The sequence below is a fragment of the Arvicola amphibius genome, chromosome 14, assembly GCF_903992535.2.
Source record: "Arvicola amphibius chromosome 14, mArvAmp1.2, whole genome shotgun sequence".
Taxonomy (NCBI): domain Eukaryota; kingdom Metazoa; phylum Chordata; class Mammalia; order Rodentia; family Cricetidae; genus Arvicola; species Arvicola amphibius.
In genome coordinates, this window is record NC_052060.1 from 3,495,711 (window position 1) to 3,514,107 (window position 18,397).

Consider the following 18,397-nt stretch of genomic DNA (forward strand, 5'->3'; position numbering starts at 1 on the left):
AAAAATCAAATCTTAAAATACAAAACAGGAGGTAGACCATCACACATCTGGATGTGGATTCCTAGTTAACAGTGTTAGGTATGGGACGAGTTCTCATGACGGTTGCAAATCTTAGATGAGGCAATGAAACTGAGGCTCAAGCTGGGTAGTGGTGACACACACCTCTACACTTAGCTCTTGGGAGGCTGAGTCCAAGGCCAGTCCGGCCTAGACAAGAGTTCCAGGGCAGCCAGGACTGTTATAGAGAAACCCTCTCGAAAAAAAAAATTTGACTCTTGGATAGTGAGAAAGCTGGGGCTTCATTCAGCTGAGCAGGAAGAGGAGATCGAGGCTAAGTGTGGCCCTCTCTAGGTCCCAGGCATTTTAGGGCCCTTGCCTCCTTAGCCCCGCCTCTTGTTCTCAGAGCCAGTGCGACTGCTGCTTGGTTGCCAGAAAATAGGCACTAGTGCTAAGAGTCCCAGACGCCCAAGGGCAGGGCTACCATAGTGACTGGGCAGCTAGGGCTTTGTCCGTTGCCCCACTGCCCACCAGGACTGTGACATTTGAATGGGGTCAGTGCTTCAGCAGTTAAGTGTGGCTAACAACCATCTGTAACTCTAGTTCTGGGTGATCTGATGGCTTACTTCTGACCTTACGGTAGCAGGCACCATACACATGGCTCCAAGATACCTATTTGTTTTAACTGCACGCTTACTGCCTCGTCTTATAATTTTTGACACATAGCCCAGACTTGACTCAACTTGTGATGTAAGCCTCTTGCATCAGTCTCCAGAGTGCTGGGATTACAAAGGAGCCTTTTGCCCTTGTCTTGGCTCTTCTCACCTATCTTTAAACTTTCTTCAGCTTCAAATTTCAGTAAAGCCTCCACTGGTCAAATCTTCCGTCTAGGCTCGCAGTGCACTTCTGTGACACAGTGAGGCCTTGTCTGATTCTGGAAGGCAAGTTCTCAGTCGATGGCAACTGAAGTTTCTGAGGCGGTTCAGGAGTCAGGCTCACTTGGCCCAGCTGGGGCATGACCATGAGGCTGGCAGAGGTGGAAACAGGCCTTAGAGACCTCCCCGCAGCTGTATGCAGCAGGTGGGGCTGAAGGGCCTACGGCTGGTAGGGGAATTTGAACCTCTTCATGAGGTAGGAGTGACAGGAGAAGAAAGGGGGCCTAGAGTCATTTTCCTTTGCTGAGATCTACCCCCAAGTACCAGCCTCCTACACACCAAAGTCCTTGCCTGGCCCCTCAGACTCCAGAGACCTCAAGCAAGTAAGGATTCAAGGTAGAGGAGTATGTTCAATATGTCCTTCCTGGCTCTTAAAACATCTTTTCTCTCAAACAGAAAAAAGAAACAGTACCATGGGGGCTGGAGAAATGGCTCAACGTCTAAAAGCCCTGGCTGCTCTTCCAGAGGTCCCGGGTTCAATTCCCAGCACCCACATGGCAGCTCACAACTGCCTGTAGCTTCAGTTCCCTGGAAGCTGACACCTTTACACCAATGCACATAAAATAAAGTTAAATTAAAAAAAAAAAAAAAAAACTACCATGGACCAATACAGCAGTACTTTTTAGGTGGGTTATCCTTCCTAAAGGCTTAATCAAAAGAAAGCAAAGGTTTTACTACCCTCACCCTGGATTATTTTTTGTTTTATTTTTCAAGACCGGGTTTCTCTGTAGCTTTGGTGCCTGTCCTGGAACTCATTTTGTGGACCAGACTGGCCTCGAACTCACAGAGATCTGCCTGCCTCTGCCTCCTGAGAGCTGGGATTGATTAAAGGCGTGCGCCACAACTGTCCGGCTTTCTTTGTGTAGCCCTGGCTGTACTGGAACTCACAGAAACTTGCCTGCCTCTCCTGAGATTAAAAGCATTCAACACCACTGAGGGTCCCACCCCCAGAATTTTAACATGAGAATTTTCAACTATAAAAGGGACATTAATACACCACAGAAATTGGTTATATGGCCATTTTAAGGAACTCAAAAAATAAACAGAAAGCTTGAGTAGAATTTGAGAGAACAGTTTGTTATAATGAACCAGAAATACAAGATTCCACTGAAACTGAACAGCTGACAAAGCATAGTTGAAATTAAACCTTCAAGAGGGTCACATAAAGGCAGTTATGTGGATTAGACTGAGATAGACTGGTTCTGGGCACAGGTAACTGCATTTCAGCTTGAGTAGCATATGACCCTTCCCAGCAGTTAGTTTGTAAACAGTTTCCCACCCTTGTATCTTCTGCCGTATCAAATGGCTTCTTCTATACTAAATGTGTGCAGGCCTCTTGGACATGACACAAAGCCAAAAAAACTTAAAAATCTTATTTTAGGGTGGAAATTGTACATATCCACCTCAGCAAGTCAGCTGCCACTTATGCAACGTCAGTGACCAAACCAGGTGGCTGCCTTGTGTAAGCCTTTCCTGGCCCAGCAGCAGTACCGGCACTTCCAGACTACCACCTGCACACCAGCCTAGCACACACACCTTTACAAAGTGTTAGCTATGACCAGAAAGCTTCTAAGGAAAATGTAGAACTCTATCCCAGAGCCCACACATTAGTGAGAACACTGGCTCCTTCTGGGAACCTTTTCTGGGATCATAAAGATGAACAGAAGAAATATTAAAATGAGAGCATACATGGCAGGTGAAGCAGACTGGATAAAGGTCCTACTCACAAAGCCAACGCATTCCTGTTGAAACAGAAGTCTGGGTGACTGGAAAAACAATAAAACAAACTCAACCAAATCAAAGGAAAATAGGGTTTCATGTAACATAGTATCAAAAAGTAGAGGGAACAGACTAAATGCCCCAACTGGTAGCAGGCAAGTCCACAACCTATTGTGATAGGTCCTTCCAGCATCAATCAGATTTCTTCTCATGTTTTCTCAAGGTTTTTTTTTTTTTGTTTTTTGTTTTTTATATAGATGTGGTGACTGTAACAAGAGTCTAACAGGTGGGCAGGCAGGCAGGCTTCAATCATTGGTTTCGGGATCTGTCTGTGCCATGTAGGCATCCAACTCAGCATCCAGGTGTCCTTTAGTTTTCGACATGTACGCATCCAACTGGTTGTCCAGCTGCTCCTTGGTCAACACAGGGCGAGTGAGGGCACCTCTCCCTCGGCCACGGCCACGGCCTCGGCCTCCAAAGCCCCCTCTTCCCCGACCTATCATACCCCGACCTGGCCAAATTGAAAAAGAAAAAAAAAATAAAGAAGATAGTTACACATAGGTTTGATGGTTCCTAGAAAAAGTGCCCCATTATACTTTGGGGGCCTAGCTGAGATAAGCTCAGGGTAAAGAGAAGTATGGAAAAACAAGAAACACACTGGGTAGAAAGCAATACATGGAAAGCACACACAATGAGTCCCTCTTATGTATTCATCTTTAAATGCTACTAAAAGAAAAAAAAAATCTGCCCCTCCCACTCTGAGACAGGGTCTTGCCATGCAGACCAGCTGGCCTTAAACTTGCACTCCTGGGCAGGAGTGCAGCTCAGTCGGTAGGGTGCTTGTCTAGTATGGACGAAGCCCTGGGTTCAATCCTCAGCACCACATAATGAACACCTGTAATTCTAGCATCTGGGAGGCAAAAGCAGGAGAATCATAAATTCAAGGCCAGTCAGGGCTACAGGAGACCCTGTCTCAAAAACAAGAGCCTCCCAGTTGCTGGGATTATAGGTGTGTATAATTAGCTGAAAAAATATTAAAATAAACAACATTAGCAAAGATTCCTAAGACAAAGGAACCACCAAAAGTTTGGAACTTACTAAGTTCATAATTAAAACACATTAAAATATATAATCCTAGTTAGTTAGGAGGCAGTAAAAAGGGCATAGAGGATCCAGAGTATTCACAGTAATCTTCTGTATTACCCCATCTGTTACTCTAGAGAAAAAACTTAGCTGCTACTTCTCTGACTGGTCACCTTAGGACAACTATTATCTGAGAAATAATTTCAACTCAGTAACCTAACATTCAGCTTTCTCAAAATCGACTAGTCTTTCCTAACCTCTGAAATCTCTCTCAGAAACCATGTCATGACAATCTGGAAATTGTCTTGGAAATCTGGAAATCCTGAAACCCATACAAGCTCATACTTCATTCAATAAGCCAAGTGACATAGGACGGCAGAGGAAAAAAATACACCCTTGTTATCAAATGTTCTAAGTTATTCTTCAGCACCATCAATGTTGTGGATTATGAAGACCTATCCCACACTTTAGAAAGAACAAGAACAATTATCTATAGAGCTTACTAGAGTAAGTTGTTCAACCCATCAACAGGTGTTGGGAGTTTCTTGTTAAGCTCTTAAGCCAGAAAACCTCCCATGAAATTTGGTACTGACACCACCATCATTAAACTCTTCTAATTTGGTCCATGAGATCACAAGACAAGAATCAAGGCACCAAGGTAAGATTACTAACAACAGCCAGCTGGCTAACTGGTAGAAACACATCTTTCAGCATCGATCAGGAAAACTGTGTTTAGTTCTTCATAAATCCTGCATTTAATTTCCTTAGTTTCAATGCCAACAACAGGTGCCAGGTCTCAACCCATTACCACACAGCACTGTTGGATTGGCTCTAGAGTCTCACACAGGACAAGCATGTGCTACAGCACAGAGCCACATCCTTCACCTTTATCTCCCTCTTTGTGTCTAGGGGTGTAAGACTGAACCCAGCAACTCACATATGCCACCTAAGTGTTCACTGTGCTTCACCTCAGTTCCACTTCTCCTATCTCCGTTAAACTGGCTTTGGCCTATGGAATGGGTGTGTAATGGTGGTGGTGGTGGCAGTAGCAGGTAAATACAAAAAAAGGAAAAATTCCAAGCCGGTCACTGCATCATTTTAATAAACAATTTAAATTTCTAAAAACCTGGAGAATGCTAAAATGTGGCTCTGGAAAATGTACCTGACTGTTAATCCTAACAGACCTTTGCATTATCAGCATGTTAAATTAGAAAACAAGCCAGTTTCAAAAAAACAAACAAGACAAACAAACAAGCCCGCCTGACTTGAAGCTGTGCAGAAAGGTGGCTCTGAGTTTTGAAGGGAAGAAAATAAGGGAGCTACTCTCTGAAGTTGGTAGCTGACTAACCTCTACCACCGATTCCGCCACGACCCATAGCTCCACGCCCTAGGCCCCCTCTCCCAGGACCTCCACGACCTCGAACACCACCTCTTCTTAAGCCCATTCGGGGAGCTACGGCTCGTCCACCTCGGAGCAGGTTTTGACCTTGGAGAGGAGGCATACAATGTATATGCAGGTAAATCCAAGAGAGACAAAGTAGATTCTAACCGAAGGAAGGCGGTGAGGGTTAAATAGTAATAATTAGTTAATGTTTAGTCTGGGTGGGGCAAACTGCAGTGTGTGAGCAGATTAAGCAGTTTATTCAATTTAGTAATTCTGATCATAGCCATCTTTGGAAAAAAAAAAAGTTGGGACTTAAGTTCATGAATTTAAGAAGCTAACAATCAGATGCCTGGTATTATGGTAGATTTAAAAATAAATGTTATAATTCCTGTTTTCAATATATTCTTGAGGGGATAAGAACTTTACAAAGGGAACAGGGTGTCCCACGAGAATGATACAGATAGGCAGACACTATGGATCAAACTGTCCCCTCTCTTCCAGATTAATAGTTTTTCGCTTCAGGAAGGTAGTCAGTTAGTCATGACACAGGTCAAAAGACCCGTACTTTTTCTCTTGGTATTGAGGATATTCAACCCAGGGCCTCGCACATGCTAACCACACATTTTTTAAGACTTATTTCCAGAACTTGAATGTGCTTTGATTCAAGCAGCAGCAGGTGTTTTCAAATGGAATGGAGATGACATGAATTACCTGTTGCTATGCAGGTCATAGCCTCTCACCATTGCACATTATCAGAAAAGGAATGATATCGATAAAACACATGCAGCAGTACTAAAAATGTGATTTCAAAAGTTATTAATTAGATTAATACAAATTTAGGATTAAAGATGCTAAACAAATGTGACTATAAGCAGCTCAAGAGAAAGGGGAAGAGGATAGAATCCAACCACTATCAGCTACACACAAACACTGACCTCGGAGAGACATCCCGCCCCTAAGCAGAGTTCTGGTGGCACGTCCCCCACGTAGTCCTCCTCCTCGGGGCAAGCCTCTCTGGATTATGGGTAGGCCTCTTCCTCCAATTGCTCCCCTGGCCAGGGCACCTATGGGTCGGCCTAAACGTGCCTGGATGTTACTCTTACCCAGGCGCTGCTTTAAGCTCTTCTGGAAAAAAAGGTGTTAGAGGATTGAGATCAAAAAGAGCAATTCAGAGGGATTAAGGCAGTTTAAAGTATAGGGACAAAAGAGGCAAGTGAGGCACCTGGTGTGGAGGGTATAAGCCTGTTGTGGGTAACATAGGACCCCAAACAAAAAGACTTTACCTCAAAATATGGATAAAGCAGAATTCTGATCCAGAAAAAAAGCTCTAAGAAGTTCTAGCATGGTGTACAACACTGGCGCCAGCGCAGACAACCTTACTAATATGACCACTCAAGTCACACAGCAGTAGCTGCAAACTTGCTGCTTCTTAGCCACAGGTTGATAATGTCTTCATCCATACCTGCCCAAGAACTACACTGTTTGGAAAGGCTTACTCACACACCACTGAAGTGCATCACATTCTGGTAAACTTAAATTACAAGGTCACTTGAATTCTTGAGACTTAAGGACAAGATTGGCTTCTCAGTCAAAGAGGCCAGTGTGCTCCAGTTTTCCTTTGAGTATCTATCGCCAGACGATCCTTTTTATTTTATTTTTTTACCTTAAGATGCAAACAAACAAAAAAATCAACAATCCTCTCCTTACATTTCTTAAAAATCTGTAAATTCCACATTTCCCATTGCCAACAGTTTCCTTAAGCCAGAAGAATGGCCTTGAGCACACAATCCAAATGTATCTTCATAGAGAGTCAGTTAAATTCATGTTAAAATTAAAACAAGTAATCTATTAACCACAAATGACCACACAGAGAATAAGTACATACTAGATATATCAATTTTCAATAATTAGTTTCTCCAAAGGCTCTGAAGATCACATCTCAGATAGATTTCTTCAAAGGAAAAGGAGACAATACAGCCTCGAATGTAACCAAGACTAGCAATTCTGGTCTTCCACAAAGCCAGTCAATATTAATAAAAATGGTCTTCTTGCACACAACCCACTTCCGTCACCACTAATGGCACAGACATATACAAATGCCTGTGCACATACACTTTCTCTGAATTCAAGAGCTCTGAAAAAGATGCTGAAACATTAGCTTTCTGGCACAAAATCTTAAAATGCTTCCAATTAGAGGAGAAAGGCTCTTATCATTAGGCACTTAGCATTGGCAGGCGAAAGCGACCTCAAGGGCCTGTCTTGTTACTCCCCCAATTACCACAGTAATTATTTTTTGTGGTGCTTGGGCATGAAATTCATATACTTTACCACTGAACTGTACCTCCAGACACTAGTACACAACTATGAAGTCACAACTGCATTCTCATGTTCAATTACTGAGTATACTCGTTCTCCTGAACAGTAGAGCGTGGAGTCCATCTCCATCCTTAGTTGCTACCCATCCTGGACACTCACAGTACTACTCTGTTTTTACTGCAGAGCTGTGCTCCATAATAAAGTAGCTACTAACCACACACACACACACACACACACACACATAAATTAAAAAAAAACAATTTAGTTTTTGATCTGGGTGTGGTGGGTGGCATACACCTTTAATCCCAGTATTCTGGAGGTACAAGTAGTTACATTTCTCTGAGTCTGAGACCACCCTGGTCTACATATAGAGTTCAGGCTAGTAGTAGCTACATATTGAGACACTAGTCTCAAAAGCACACCAAACAACAACAAAAACCAAAAACTAAACAAAATTTGGGTTGGCCTTGAACTCATAATGCCTCTAAATTCTGAGATAAACACTGTGTATCCTTCATCTGGCCTTAACGTAAGTAAAAGAAAAAAAAGCCCCTCCATCGCACGAGCCACACTGGAAGTTCTTTACAGGACATAGGCTACTGAAGATTCAGAGCGTCCCACCAATGCTGAAGCTGATGTTTGCTGCTGCTTTAGAGATTAGCCTGTTGAAAGGACCTGGCACAGCCTTATCAGAGGTGTCATAATTTTTATTTACTCTTGGAAAATGGTGGGCCTATGGCTTATTGCTCTCCCGAGCCACGGATGAACCTAACCACTCCACGGCTGAAAGGTAGACAAAGCAGAAAGCCTTGCTTATTTTCAGTCAGTGAGCCCAAAGGTTCAGAGTGAGGGGTGGGTGTTATAAGTGCTGACTCTATGCACAGCCATGCAGTGCTACCAGTTAAAGTCCTTACAGTTGCATGGCACCGCCCTCTGGACGCCCAGCCACAGCTTGGACATATCCTTCCACAGCCACTCTCCGGACTTGCATATAAAGTCTACGAACGATAAAGAGCAGGTTTTATTTCAGGCCTGAACAGTATTACCTCTTACTGGAAATGTGAAAGAGAACTAACATTTGATTATCCTGTATGTTTGCTCTACTGTGATGTAAAAATTAGGGGCTGTTTTTAGCACTGAAAACCTTAGACCCAGGCCATTCAGGAAGAATAAGATTATTCTAGCTTGGAAATCATTTTATATATAGCTAAGCAAATAAAACAAAGTTATTCTCCTGTTTTTTGGGAAGTGGTGAGAACTGAATCAGGGGGACCTTGTGCTTGCTAGGAAAGTGCTCTACCAACGAACAACACTCCCAGACTAAACAAAAGTTCTTTGTAGAAAAAGATTTAAAAAAAAATTCTATTTCAAGAGCAAGGATCAGAAAATAATCAATTAATTCTCACTGATAAACCTACAGAGGTGTCAAACTCCCGAAGGGAAAAAAGTACTAAGAAGTTACTTAAGCCGGGTGGTGATGGCACAGACCTTTAATCCCAGCACTTAGGAAGCAGAGGCAGATGCATCTCTGAGTTCAAGGCCAGCCTGATCTACAGAGTGAGTACCAGACAGCCAGGGATGTACAGAGAAACCTTGTCCCGAAAAGAAAAGACAACAAAACCAAAAAAAGTTACTTAATTGGTACTTGCCCAAACTGGAATTCTTTGAGCATTTGTTCAGAGAAGTTTCAGCTTTTGCCTGAGCCATCTTCTAATCATCCATTATATCCTGACAGCCTTGGTGGACTGCCTGACACAGACTGCCAAAACCCATTCTCTCACCTGCTTAAGTTTTAATGCTGCCTGGACAGAGGGTCTATTCTCCATCTGCTGGGCCAGTCTTCTGTTTCTGGCACTGGCTAGCTGCTGCTGCTGCTGCATCGAAGCCCGAATATTCACTGGCATCGGCTGTTTGTTCTTCAGCATATTAGTAAAGCTTCAAGGTCGAACAAAATGGGTGTTTAAATAAAAGCTTTATTATAAAACACTTATTGGCATTTTCATGGCTTGCTAGACCAGGAGCTCCAGATCCCACGAACTTTAAAGTGGCACATTTGGATCAAGGTGGATGTGGGTTAAAGACTCCTCTGTTTCCACAAACTTGCAAGAACCAGAAATTCAGAATGCAGTCAAGTGCAGCACAATTAAAAGTGATAACAAGGGCTCAGATAACAGCTCTTAGAGAAGTGGAAAGTATGAAAAACACGCATTAAGCAAATATGATGACAAGAGACAGAGATGCAGTTACAAAGACAAACAAAATGCCTACACGTTTGGAGAGGGAAGGGTTCATTCTAAGGACAAACAGGAGGAAAAACCAGAACACCTTTAAAGTCCACTGAAATAGTACAGACAAATTATGTAAGTTTATTACATTCTAACATGTTACTTAGTAACACACGAAAACAGGTAATTAACGTATCACATCTTAAAATATGAGCAGAGAAGTACATTTGCTTTAGAAGCAAAAACAGACATTAAATGCCTTGGGAGTTCTAGCAACAACATGATAAAATGGTGAACGACACCAAATAAATGAAACTCTCAGAAACAAAAACTGCCTTTAAATAAATTAATTTTTCTCAGTCTTCAAATAATCACTTTTTCTAACTCAGTACTTCTGAGAAATTTAAATTAATGCAACCACTTAAGAGCCTATGAGGACATTCTATCATTTCTGTTAAGTTTTATGGAAGAAAACACACAGCTGTCAAAAGAATTCAAAACAAAACAAACTAAAAAGCAGAATGGAAAGAAAGTGAAATGGAGCAAAGCAAGTGCCTCTTACAAGGCCCAAGAATGACATTCAGGGGCCTTTGGACATAGTTACGGCTTGCTACCTGCCTCTTACAGGCCAGACACAACATTGCTGGTCTTGGACTAGGCAGCAAGCCTACTGCAGCCAGGATACACCGTATCATCATGCTGCACCACCTGTATCAATGGTTAAAACAGAAGAGTGTGAGGAGTGCTTCAAAAAAATCCCACCAGGTAAATAGTTCAGACAGCTCATCTACTGATAACGGGTTCTGAAACAACCGCCCAATTTGTTTTGTGTACCACATTAGATGCAATTAAGAACAGAAGTCTGAAGCCTTCTGTTATTTAGCTTATAACTGGTTTTTGTGTATTGGACCCCAGGGCCAACTTAAGCAATGCTTTCTTAGAAGGAGCTGAAGTTGCTGTTGGCTGCCTCACCGCTCATTTAGAGACATCTTGGTGGTGCTTTTTAGCACAACTTTCGGCGCCGACTGAGCAGCCATCTTCAAATCCCGAGAATCTACAAAGGACAATATGCATAATGAGTAAATTAAACCAGAATAATCAAGATCTTGTTTTCTTTATTTCCTTTTTCTCTTTTGGCTTTTTTTTTTTGAGACTGGGCTCCTTTGTGTAGCCTTGGCTGTCCTGGAACTTGACCAGTAGACCAGCTTGGCCTTGAACTCACGAGATCCACCTACTTCCGCACCCAAGTGATTAAAAGGCCTGAGCCACCACCACCCAGCTTATTATAGTCTGCTGAAGAGCAAGGCATAAGCCAATGAAAGGCTGGCCTATATTACAAACTGCTGAAGATCATATTAAAATTCATTTTAAGAACTTAAGTTTATATCATAGTTCTGTCAATTTATTAAAATGTCAAAGCCCCAGTATGGACAATGTCTGCCGAAGTCTCCAAAATGGCAGAATCAGATGTAGCCAAGGCCTAGGAGCTTGGCTTTCACTCTTCCTTTCATCCTAGACTGATTTAGCCAAGGAATGTTAAAGAAAAAGACCCCACACCAAATGAAATTTACCTTAATGCCTGGACTTGGACCAATTAAACTACAATTTGGCCACGAGGGCTGGGGAACAGCAACTGGGATTGGAGGGGGAGCTACCTAGGTGCATCTTAGGTGTCTACAGAAAACGGAAAGACATGGATCAGGAAACGTGCAGGAGCCGGGAATTTAACACAGCTCAGCGGTACAGGGATTGTCTAGCACTAATGAAGCCCTAAATTCAATTCCCATCTGCGACAGGGGAAGGGTGAAGTCATTGTGGATTACACTGTGACACCGAGGCACGGACTCTCACAGACAAATCAAAAGGAACAAATGCCTGATTTCAAAACCGATTCTCAACTCCGAATGCAAGTGGAGTTCTAGTAAGATATGGCAGGGTAAAGTCAGAAAAGGTTTACTTTCGGGTATTCAACCTGAGAGCTCTCTGAAAAGCACGCCACAAAATTTTACCGTAGCCAGACCTGATGGCCAAGCTCCGGGCAAGCCTGGGATACTTCAGAGGTCCTGCCTCAAACTAAAGGTTTTTTAAAATAAATAAAAATAAGAGGTTGGGGACGTTAACTCGGAGCGCTTGTCTAGCCAAAGCAGGGTTTTGGGTCCCATTTCGATGCCGCAAAACCAAACACCTAGAGCGGTCACTAAATCCCCTAGTCCTTACATTGAACCTTCCATCCCATTCTCAAAGCCTCTCAAGACGCCACTGGTCAGTTGCTTATTTCCGTTGTTACCCCCACCCACCACCACTCTAGGGGGGGCTGGGGCTCCGGCGTGGGCGCTCGTCTAGATAAGCAAGGCTCGGGACCGAAAGCCAGAACCAAACCACCGGAACCACACAGGTCCAGCGGGGCCAGCACCGCCGACACCGCCGCCGCCGGCCCGCCCGCCCGCCGCGGTTCCGGCTCAGCCCCCGCCTCCCGGCTCCGCCCCCTCCCCGGCCTGCGCGCCCCGCGGCTCGGTCCACACCTGCCGCCCGCGCCGCCCCGCCCGGCCCGCCGCCCGCGCCGCCCTGCCTCGGCTTCCCCGCAGAAACTCACCGAAGGAGACGGACGCCAGCGCTCCTCCCGGGGCTGCCACCACGGCTGCGGCGGGCGGGCCGGGGGCCGGCCGAACCTGAGCTGATGGGGCCCGCTCGGGTCAACTAGCTGGGCGGTTGGGTTAGATGCTTAAACGGTATGACGCGAGGCTCACTCCTTGCGGGCTGGGTACCTAGTCGGCCGGTCCTCCCGCTCGTCAGGCCTGCCCTTTCCTTCCCTTCGTTTGTGCCACCACGGCCGGCGCCGCCAACTCCCGCTTGGTGCCCAAAACAAAATGGCTGCCAGGCATTAGTGCAGCGTGACTGGCTAAAATGGCGTCGACGCACTTGCGTCATTGCGCGCGCAAGCAGGGGCGTGGTAGGTGCTTTGGCCGGCGCAGGAATCGCTGGCGAATCCCCAGGGACTTCGGCGAAGGTCCCTGCAGTTAAGTGTGGTGCTCCGCCCGTTGGGCAGTGGTCGGTGGCCTTAATCGCTAGGGTGCCTTCCAAATTACCTTCTGGACGAGTTTACGCCCTACTTTGAAGGGGTTTCTGATTTCAAAGAGCAGCTTAGGTTTGTTTGGAAGCAATGTTTGTATTGTTATCCCCAATCCCTAAACTAAAGATAACTCTAAAAAGTCTTTATTAAAACCTCAGAGCCAAAAAAATTAATTAAAAATAAAAATAATAACAATAATAAAAAAAACAGAGCTTGGATGACTTGCTCTGGCCCTCTACTCATCCCTATTTGTGGTGTGTGGTTTTGTTTGTTTGGTTTTGTTTTTTCGAAACAGGGTTTCTCTGTGTTAACCATGCTATCTTCGAACTCACAAAGATCCGCCTGCCTCGGTCTCCCAAGTGCTGGGATTAAAGGATGTTGCACCATGCTAGGCAATATGTTTTGTTGTTATTGTTGCTCTTTTGTTTTTAGAGATAGTGTGTGTAGCCTTGTCGCTCCTGGAACTAGCTATGTAGATCAGGCTGACTTCTAACTGAACTCACAGATCCTCCTGCCTCTGCCTTCCTAGTGCTGGGATTATTGGCGTGGACTACCACACCCAGCTCTTCTGTGTCTCATGGGCTGCCATTAGAAGATGTGGCTAGTTTTTGGGTGGGTCTTCTCATCTTTAATTATCCACTCAAGCATATCATCTGTCACAGGTGTGCCTAGCCCTGTTTTAGTTGATTCCAGAAGTAGTCAGGTTGACAACTAGGACTAGCCCATATACAGGGTGTCTTACTGTGGAGCCCTGGCTGGCCTTGAACTCTCAGAGATCCTCTTGCCTCTGCCTCAGAGGGCTGGGACTAAAGGTGTACTTCACCATGCCCTAGTTCAAGCCACCCACACCCCCCTCCACACACTGTGCTGGGTTTGAACCCATTGAGCTAAATCCTCCCCTCCCCCCACCCAGTCCCTGTGTTCAGAACCGTAGATGGCTGTAAAGGCTGATGTATTTTCCTTTTTCCTTTCTTTCATTTGTTTTGTTTTGTTACCCTCCACCACTGCCCCGGGGTTTCTCTGTGTATCCCTGGCTGTCCCGAAGCTCATTCACCAGGTTGGCCTAGAATTTACAGAGATCCGCCTACCTCTGCCTCCTGAGTGCTAGGATTAAAAGTGTGCCACCACTGCCCTGAATTTTCTTCAGTTTTTTGATGGCTTGTGTGTTTTTGTTTTTTGAGATAGGCTCTGGCTATGTAGTATGGGCTGGCTTGGAACTCAGAATCTTCCTTCAAGTGCTGGGATTGCCAGTTGCTTATATAATTTCTTGAGAAGCCATTGGCATTTCAATTTCAGCTAAAAGTTTGGACCCCTACATTTTTGGGTCTTGAGTGTTCCTTAAATAAGATAAACTCCCAAGATAAGGAGTTGGGAGTGAGCTCTCATATTTCACACATACCCAGACCAGAGGAGACAGACATTGACAGCTGGTGAGGGAAACCTATTTATTAGAGTGAGCGGCAGACCTGGACCACTACTCTTGTGCCCTTGGTGAGAGACTGGGTAAGGATAGAGACATGGGGAGGTACATGTGGGGTGAGGAGAAATGGGCTAAAGGGGGAAGCCTGACAAGGTGGAGAGGAAGGGCACTGCCCACTGGGGCCACGTGCTCAACTGTTCTCCCAGAAGAAGTTGTTACAAGCCACCGTGAGAGCAGCTACCAGCACAACATACTCCTGGAAGTCCACCTCCCCGTCTCCGTTTTCATCCAGTTCCTTCATTACCTTGTCCACAGCATCTGCATCCTTCTGGACCTGTGGAAGGAGAAGATGGAAATTTATACCACTAAGTTAGAGCCTGCACAGTGGTTGAGAGGCAGAAATGAGCAAGTGAGACTACTATGTATGGGAGACTTCTGCAGCACTGCAGACTGGTGTGCTCCTGTTGCCTGCAGAACCTAGCAGAGGTAATATAACACCAGTTGCTGTTCATAATCATCTACAATATGACAAGTGCGACCCTAGGAACCTTACAGACTTTGTTTTAACAAAAGATACACAAAATAATTTAGGGCTCGGTGGCAGATGACTTTAATCCCAGCTCTCAGTGGGGAAAGAAACAGGTGATCTATTGAAGTTCAGGGCCAGTTGGGGCTACACAGTGAGTCCCTGTCTCAAAACAAAACAAAACCAAAAACCCTGGTTTTTGCCACTTGACCCAAGCTGGCCTGGCACCTGAGGTCTTCCTGGGTCTGCCTTGTTAGTGCCAGTATTGCAGATATATACCACCAAGCCTGGCTTTAACACTAATGCAAATAATGTGGAGACATTTCCACTGCTTCCATTATAGAGAAGAAACAAATCGACAGTCGGGCTGTATAACAAAAGTTATACAGCAACAAAATAGCAAGGCCACAGCTTCATGAAGCCTAGCAGTCTGTCTCTACTTCTCTGCATCCTCCAACCAAAGGAAGCTACTGAGCCTACTTCTCACCCTTCCTCCCATGCTTCTTTTCCCACGGACACCTCCTACGAAGTCTTAATTTACCTACAGTCTTCCTGTGGAAACTTGTGTCTCAAGTGCCACCTCAGTAGAGAAGCCATGTGACTTCAGAGAACTAATCTCCATAATTCTAAGGTTCCATATTTCTTTCAGTTCATGGTTTTCCTTTTTCTGTTTTTTTTTTCCCCCAGAGACAGGGTTCCTCTGTGTAGCCTTGGCTGTCCTAGAATTAACTTTGTAGACCAGGCTGGCTTCAGACTCACAGAGATCCACCTGCCTCTGCCTCTTGAGTGCTGGGATTAAAGGCGTGCGCCACCAGGGCCTGGCCATGACTCCATTCTATGCTGTGGGTAGTGTTCTGGATAAATCTGCAGTGCCTAATATTGACAGGTGGTCAGTAAACTAGGACGTTTTGACTTTACCAGGGAGGAGTGAAGGGAGCCTGGAAAAGCCTAGTAAAGAATGGAAGAGGAAGCTGGTTGGGCTGAGCTCGGCATGAGGCAGGGATATAGCAGGGGCACCCATCCCTTCCTCCACCCTGTACCTCAACCCTCTGCTCACATCCAGAAAGCCGGAAAGTTCAGTTTGTAGCAGGTCTTTCAACTCCTTCTTGCTCAGCTTGTATTTGTCCCCCTCCTTGCCCGAATGGGCATGGAACACGTTGATGAGGGTCTCCATGGCAGTCTCCAGCTCAGAGCCCATTTCAGCAGCACACCTACCCAACCCCACAATGACGGAAGTGAATTGTAAACCAGGTTCGGGATATCTGGGGTCTGGGTAAGGGGGATCCTCAGGCTTGACCCTGGTTTCACAGCTCAAATAGCTACAGGATTCCCCCAACCCCGTACTTTATTTTTCATTGAGATTTGGCAATGTGGGAGAGACCTAGCACACGTAAATCAGTCTAGCATTCTGGTCTCTCCAGAGGGAGTCAGGGATGGGCATGGAGACCCAGCAATAGAAACTGGTGGTCTTAAGCATGCAACAGACATCTGCAGCAGCTGGTTCCTGGCTGCCTGGGCAGAGACAGGGTGGGGTAGGTATGGGTGGACACAGGACCGGGCAGCCTTCTAGTTCTATTTTTATCTTCTAGGCCTGTCATAGGCAAGCTTTACTGTTATTGTAAGTGAGCTGAGGTTGCTGCCCATCCCCAGGAAGAAGTCTGCTATCTTTGGTGAGCTGATTCAGGGGTGTGGGGGTGTGGCAGTCAAGGTGGGAGATTCAAGAGTTGTTGGGAGAGGGGAGTTTCACTGTTTACCAGCTTCCTGTCAGCAGTGTGGCTCTTCCTCTTTAGTCACCGAGGATTAAACCCAGGTCAATTGGCTATGTCTCCATCTTTTTGTACTTGGGATTTATTTATTTATTTATTTATAGCAGAGTTATATTCTATAGCCTAGGCTATCCTGGAACTAGCTCAGGGTGGCCCTCAACTTGTGGGCAGTCCTGTCTCCATGTGCTGGGATTACTGGTGTGAGCTACCATGCCTGGCTTCCTTCTCTCCTCAGTATGTCATTTTGTCTCCTCTGGGGCATGCTTCCCATACCTCCTGTTCTGCTTATCTCCTCTGCAAAACCACCCCTTTCCATCGGGTAGGCAGAAGGAAGGGAGAGGGAAATGCCTGAGGATTTTCCTTGTAGACAGCTTCTAAGGAGGGAGCTAACCTGAAGGCGTTGTCTCTGGTGCTGTCTGTGCCAGCCTCAGGCTGGCTCTCTTCCTGTGGCTATGGTGGGAGCAGGATAGGGCTGGTTTGTGTGGAGATAAAGGACTGAGCACAGGAGGTCATTTGAGCTCAAGGGGCTGGGCGAGAGCAGAACGGACTGCTAAGCTAGGGGGCCTCAGTCCCTTGGCTCTGGGAGGGTCATGCTTCCCACAGCCTCGGGGTAGCTCAGATGTCTCAGATCAGGTATCCTCATCCTTCCTCACCACTGTGTAGACTGGACAATAGGTCCTGATTAGATGACATCCCAGCTCTTCAATGGAGCCCTTGTGACTGTCACCTGAATCCAGTCACAAGAAGCAGTTGTCACAGAGACGGGGGAGATAGAACCCAAGCCTGGCTGATGAAAGGGATAAGGGGGTGCTCAAGGGAGGAATTTGGGTGGCTCAGTTACCATCCTCATCTATGGGGGGCATCTGGAGGTTTGCCTGGGGCCCTCCAGCAGATTGGAATTTTATGAAGGGAGGACCTAGGGGTGGAAATAAGGAGGAAAAATTTGGGGAGAGAGAAGTGGGGTTCAAGGCTGAAAAAATAGGGATAAGGAGGAGGTTTCTGAAGGCAGAGATGGGACAGGGCACAGTGCCACAGACCCCCTTTTCATGATGTCACTTGGCCTATGCTCTGCTGCTCCTAGTCTTCCCTGGGATCCTATTCTTGACAAGGCTGGTCAGGGATGCCAGAGACTGAGGACGGCGAGGGGGCAGGAACAGCTTTTCTTATTCTTACCCTAAAGGAGCAGGGCTGTCTCTCCTCCCTCTCCACACCTAGAGACTGCGGTGTCTGGCAAGAAGCACAGGGTCCTGTATAGGAAGGTCTAGTGGCCTGGGAGCCGGGTGGCGTCCTCATTCACCAAGCTCTTAGCCCTCTGACCTTCACTCATCTCCTCTCCCAGCTTTCCAAACCTCACCTCTCCTAGATCCCAAAGCGCCCTTTCCCTTGACTCTCCCAGACCCTTGCCAGACCCTCGTGGCACCGCTGTATCCTTTTCCAGGACTCTTGGGGGTCTTTCTGAGGCCCCCTTTTCTCCAGACTGGCTAAGCCAGGGACACATCCTAGTCAGGGTAGGGTACTCACGGTTGACTGGGCCTGAGGTGGCAGCAAGTTCTCGACAGATAGGCAGGCTGCAAATGTGGCACCTGGAGCGATGAGGGGAGACCTGTCTTTTGCTGTCTTTCCCTGCCGACCCTCCTCCCCGCCGGCTCCACCCCTTCACAAACGACACCGTCAAGGGCCAGGGGCCAGGAGTGGACAGAGGCGCCCTCTGTCTCCCGGGCGGCAACTGGCTGCCCTATGTTTTTCTTGGTTGCACCCCCTCCCCGAGCCCAGCAGGAAGGAGGTGGAAGAGAAGCCCTGGGAAGTGTGCTGTGGTGCGGACTGAGCAGGGAAGGGAAAGTTCTGCCCAGGGTTGCTTAGCCTATGCGCCTCCGTGAGGGACTTCTATCTCGGAGCTCAGCGAAGAATTTCAGTTGGGATTTCATTATGGGGGCCTCAGCCTGGGGCCTTCCCACT

General features: G+C 46.2%; 2 protein-coding genes across 7 annotated transcripts; both read right to left on the minus strand.

Moving 5' to 3' along the window:
• Positions 1–1,988: 1,988 nt before the first annotated feature.
• On the minus strand, positions 1,989–12,558 carry LOC119800998 (chromatin target of PRMT1). 6 transcript variants are annotated; one of them, XM_038311409.1, is made up of 6 exons: positions 12,253–12,558; positions 10,632–10,713; positions 9,216–9,369; positions 6,054–6,243; positions 5,083–5,220; positions 1,989–3,162 (listed from the first exon to the last, which is right to left on the minus strand). In XM_038311409.1, exons 2-6 carry the CDS (start codon positions 10,694–10,696, stop codon positions 2,957–2,959), a joined length of 753 nt encoding a protein of 250 aa, XP_038167337.1. In that variant the 5' UTR covers positions 10,697–10,713; positions 12,253–12,558; the 3' UTR covers positions 1,989–2,956. The 6 variants fall into 6 exon arrangements, with proteins under 6 accessions (XP_038167337.1, XP_038167336.1, XP_038167335.1 ...); XM_038311408.1 differs by lacking the exon at positions 12,253–12,558 and adding an exon at positions 11,877–12,079 and having other exon boundaries at positions 6,054–6,240; XM_038311407.1 differs by lacking the exon at positions 12,253–12,558 and adding an exon at positions 11,877–12,078.
• Positions 12,559–14,157: 1,599 nt separating this feature from the next.
• Positions 14,158–18,112, minus strand: S100a1 (S100 calcium binding protein A1). The gene is made up of 3 exons (XM_038311406.2): positions 17,963–18,112; positions 15,733–15,886; positions 14,158–14,483 (listed from the first exon to the last, which is right to left on the minus strand). Exons 2-3 carry the CDS (start codon positions 15,871–15,873, stop codon positions 14,340–14,342), a joined length of 285 nt encoding a protein of 94 aa, XP_038167334.1. The 5' UTR covers positions 15,874–15,886; positions 17,963–18,112; the 3' UTR covers positions 14,158–14,339.
• Between the last annotated feature and the right edge of the window lie 285 nt (positions 18,113–18,397).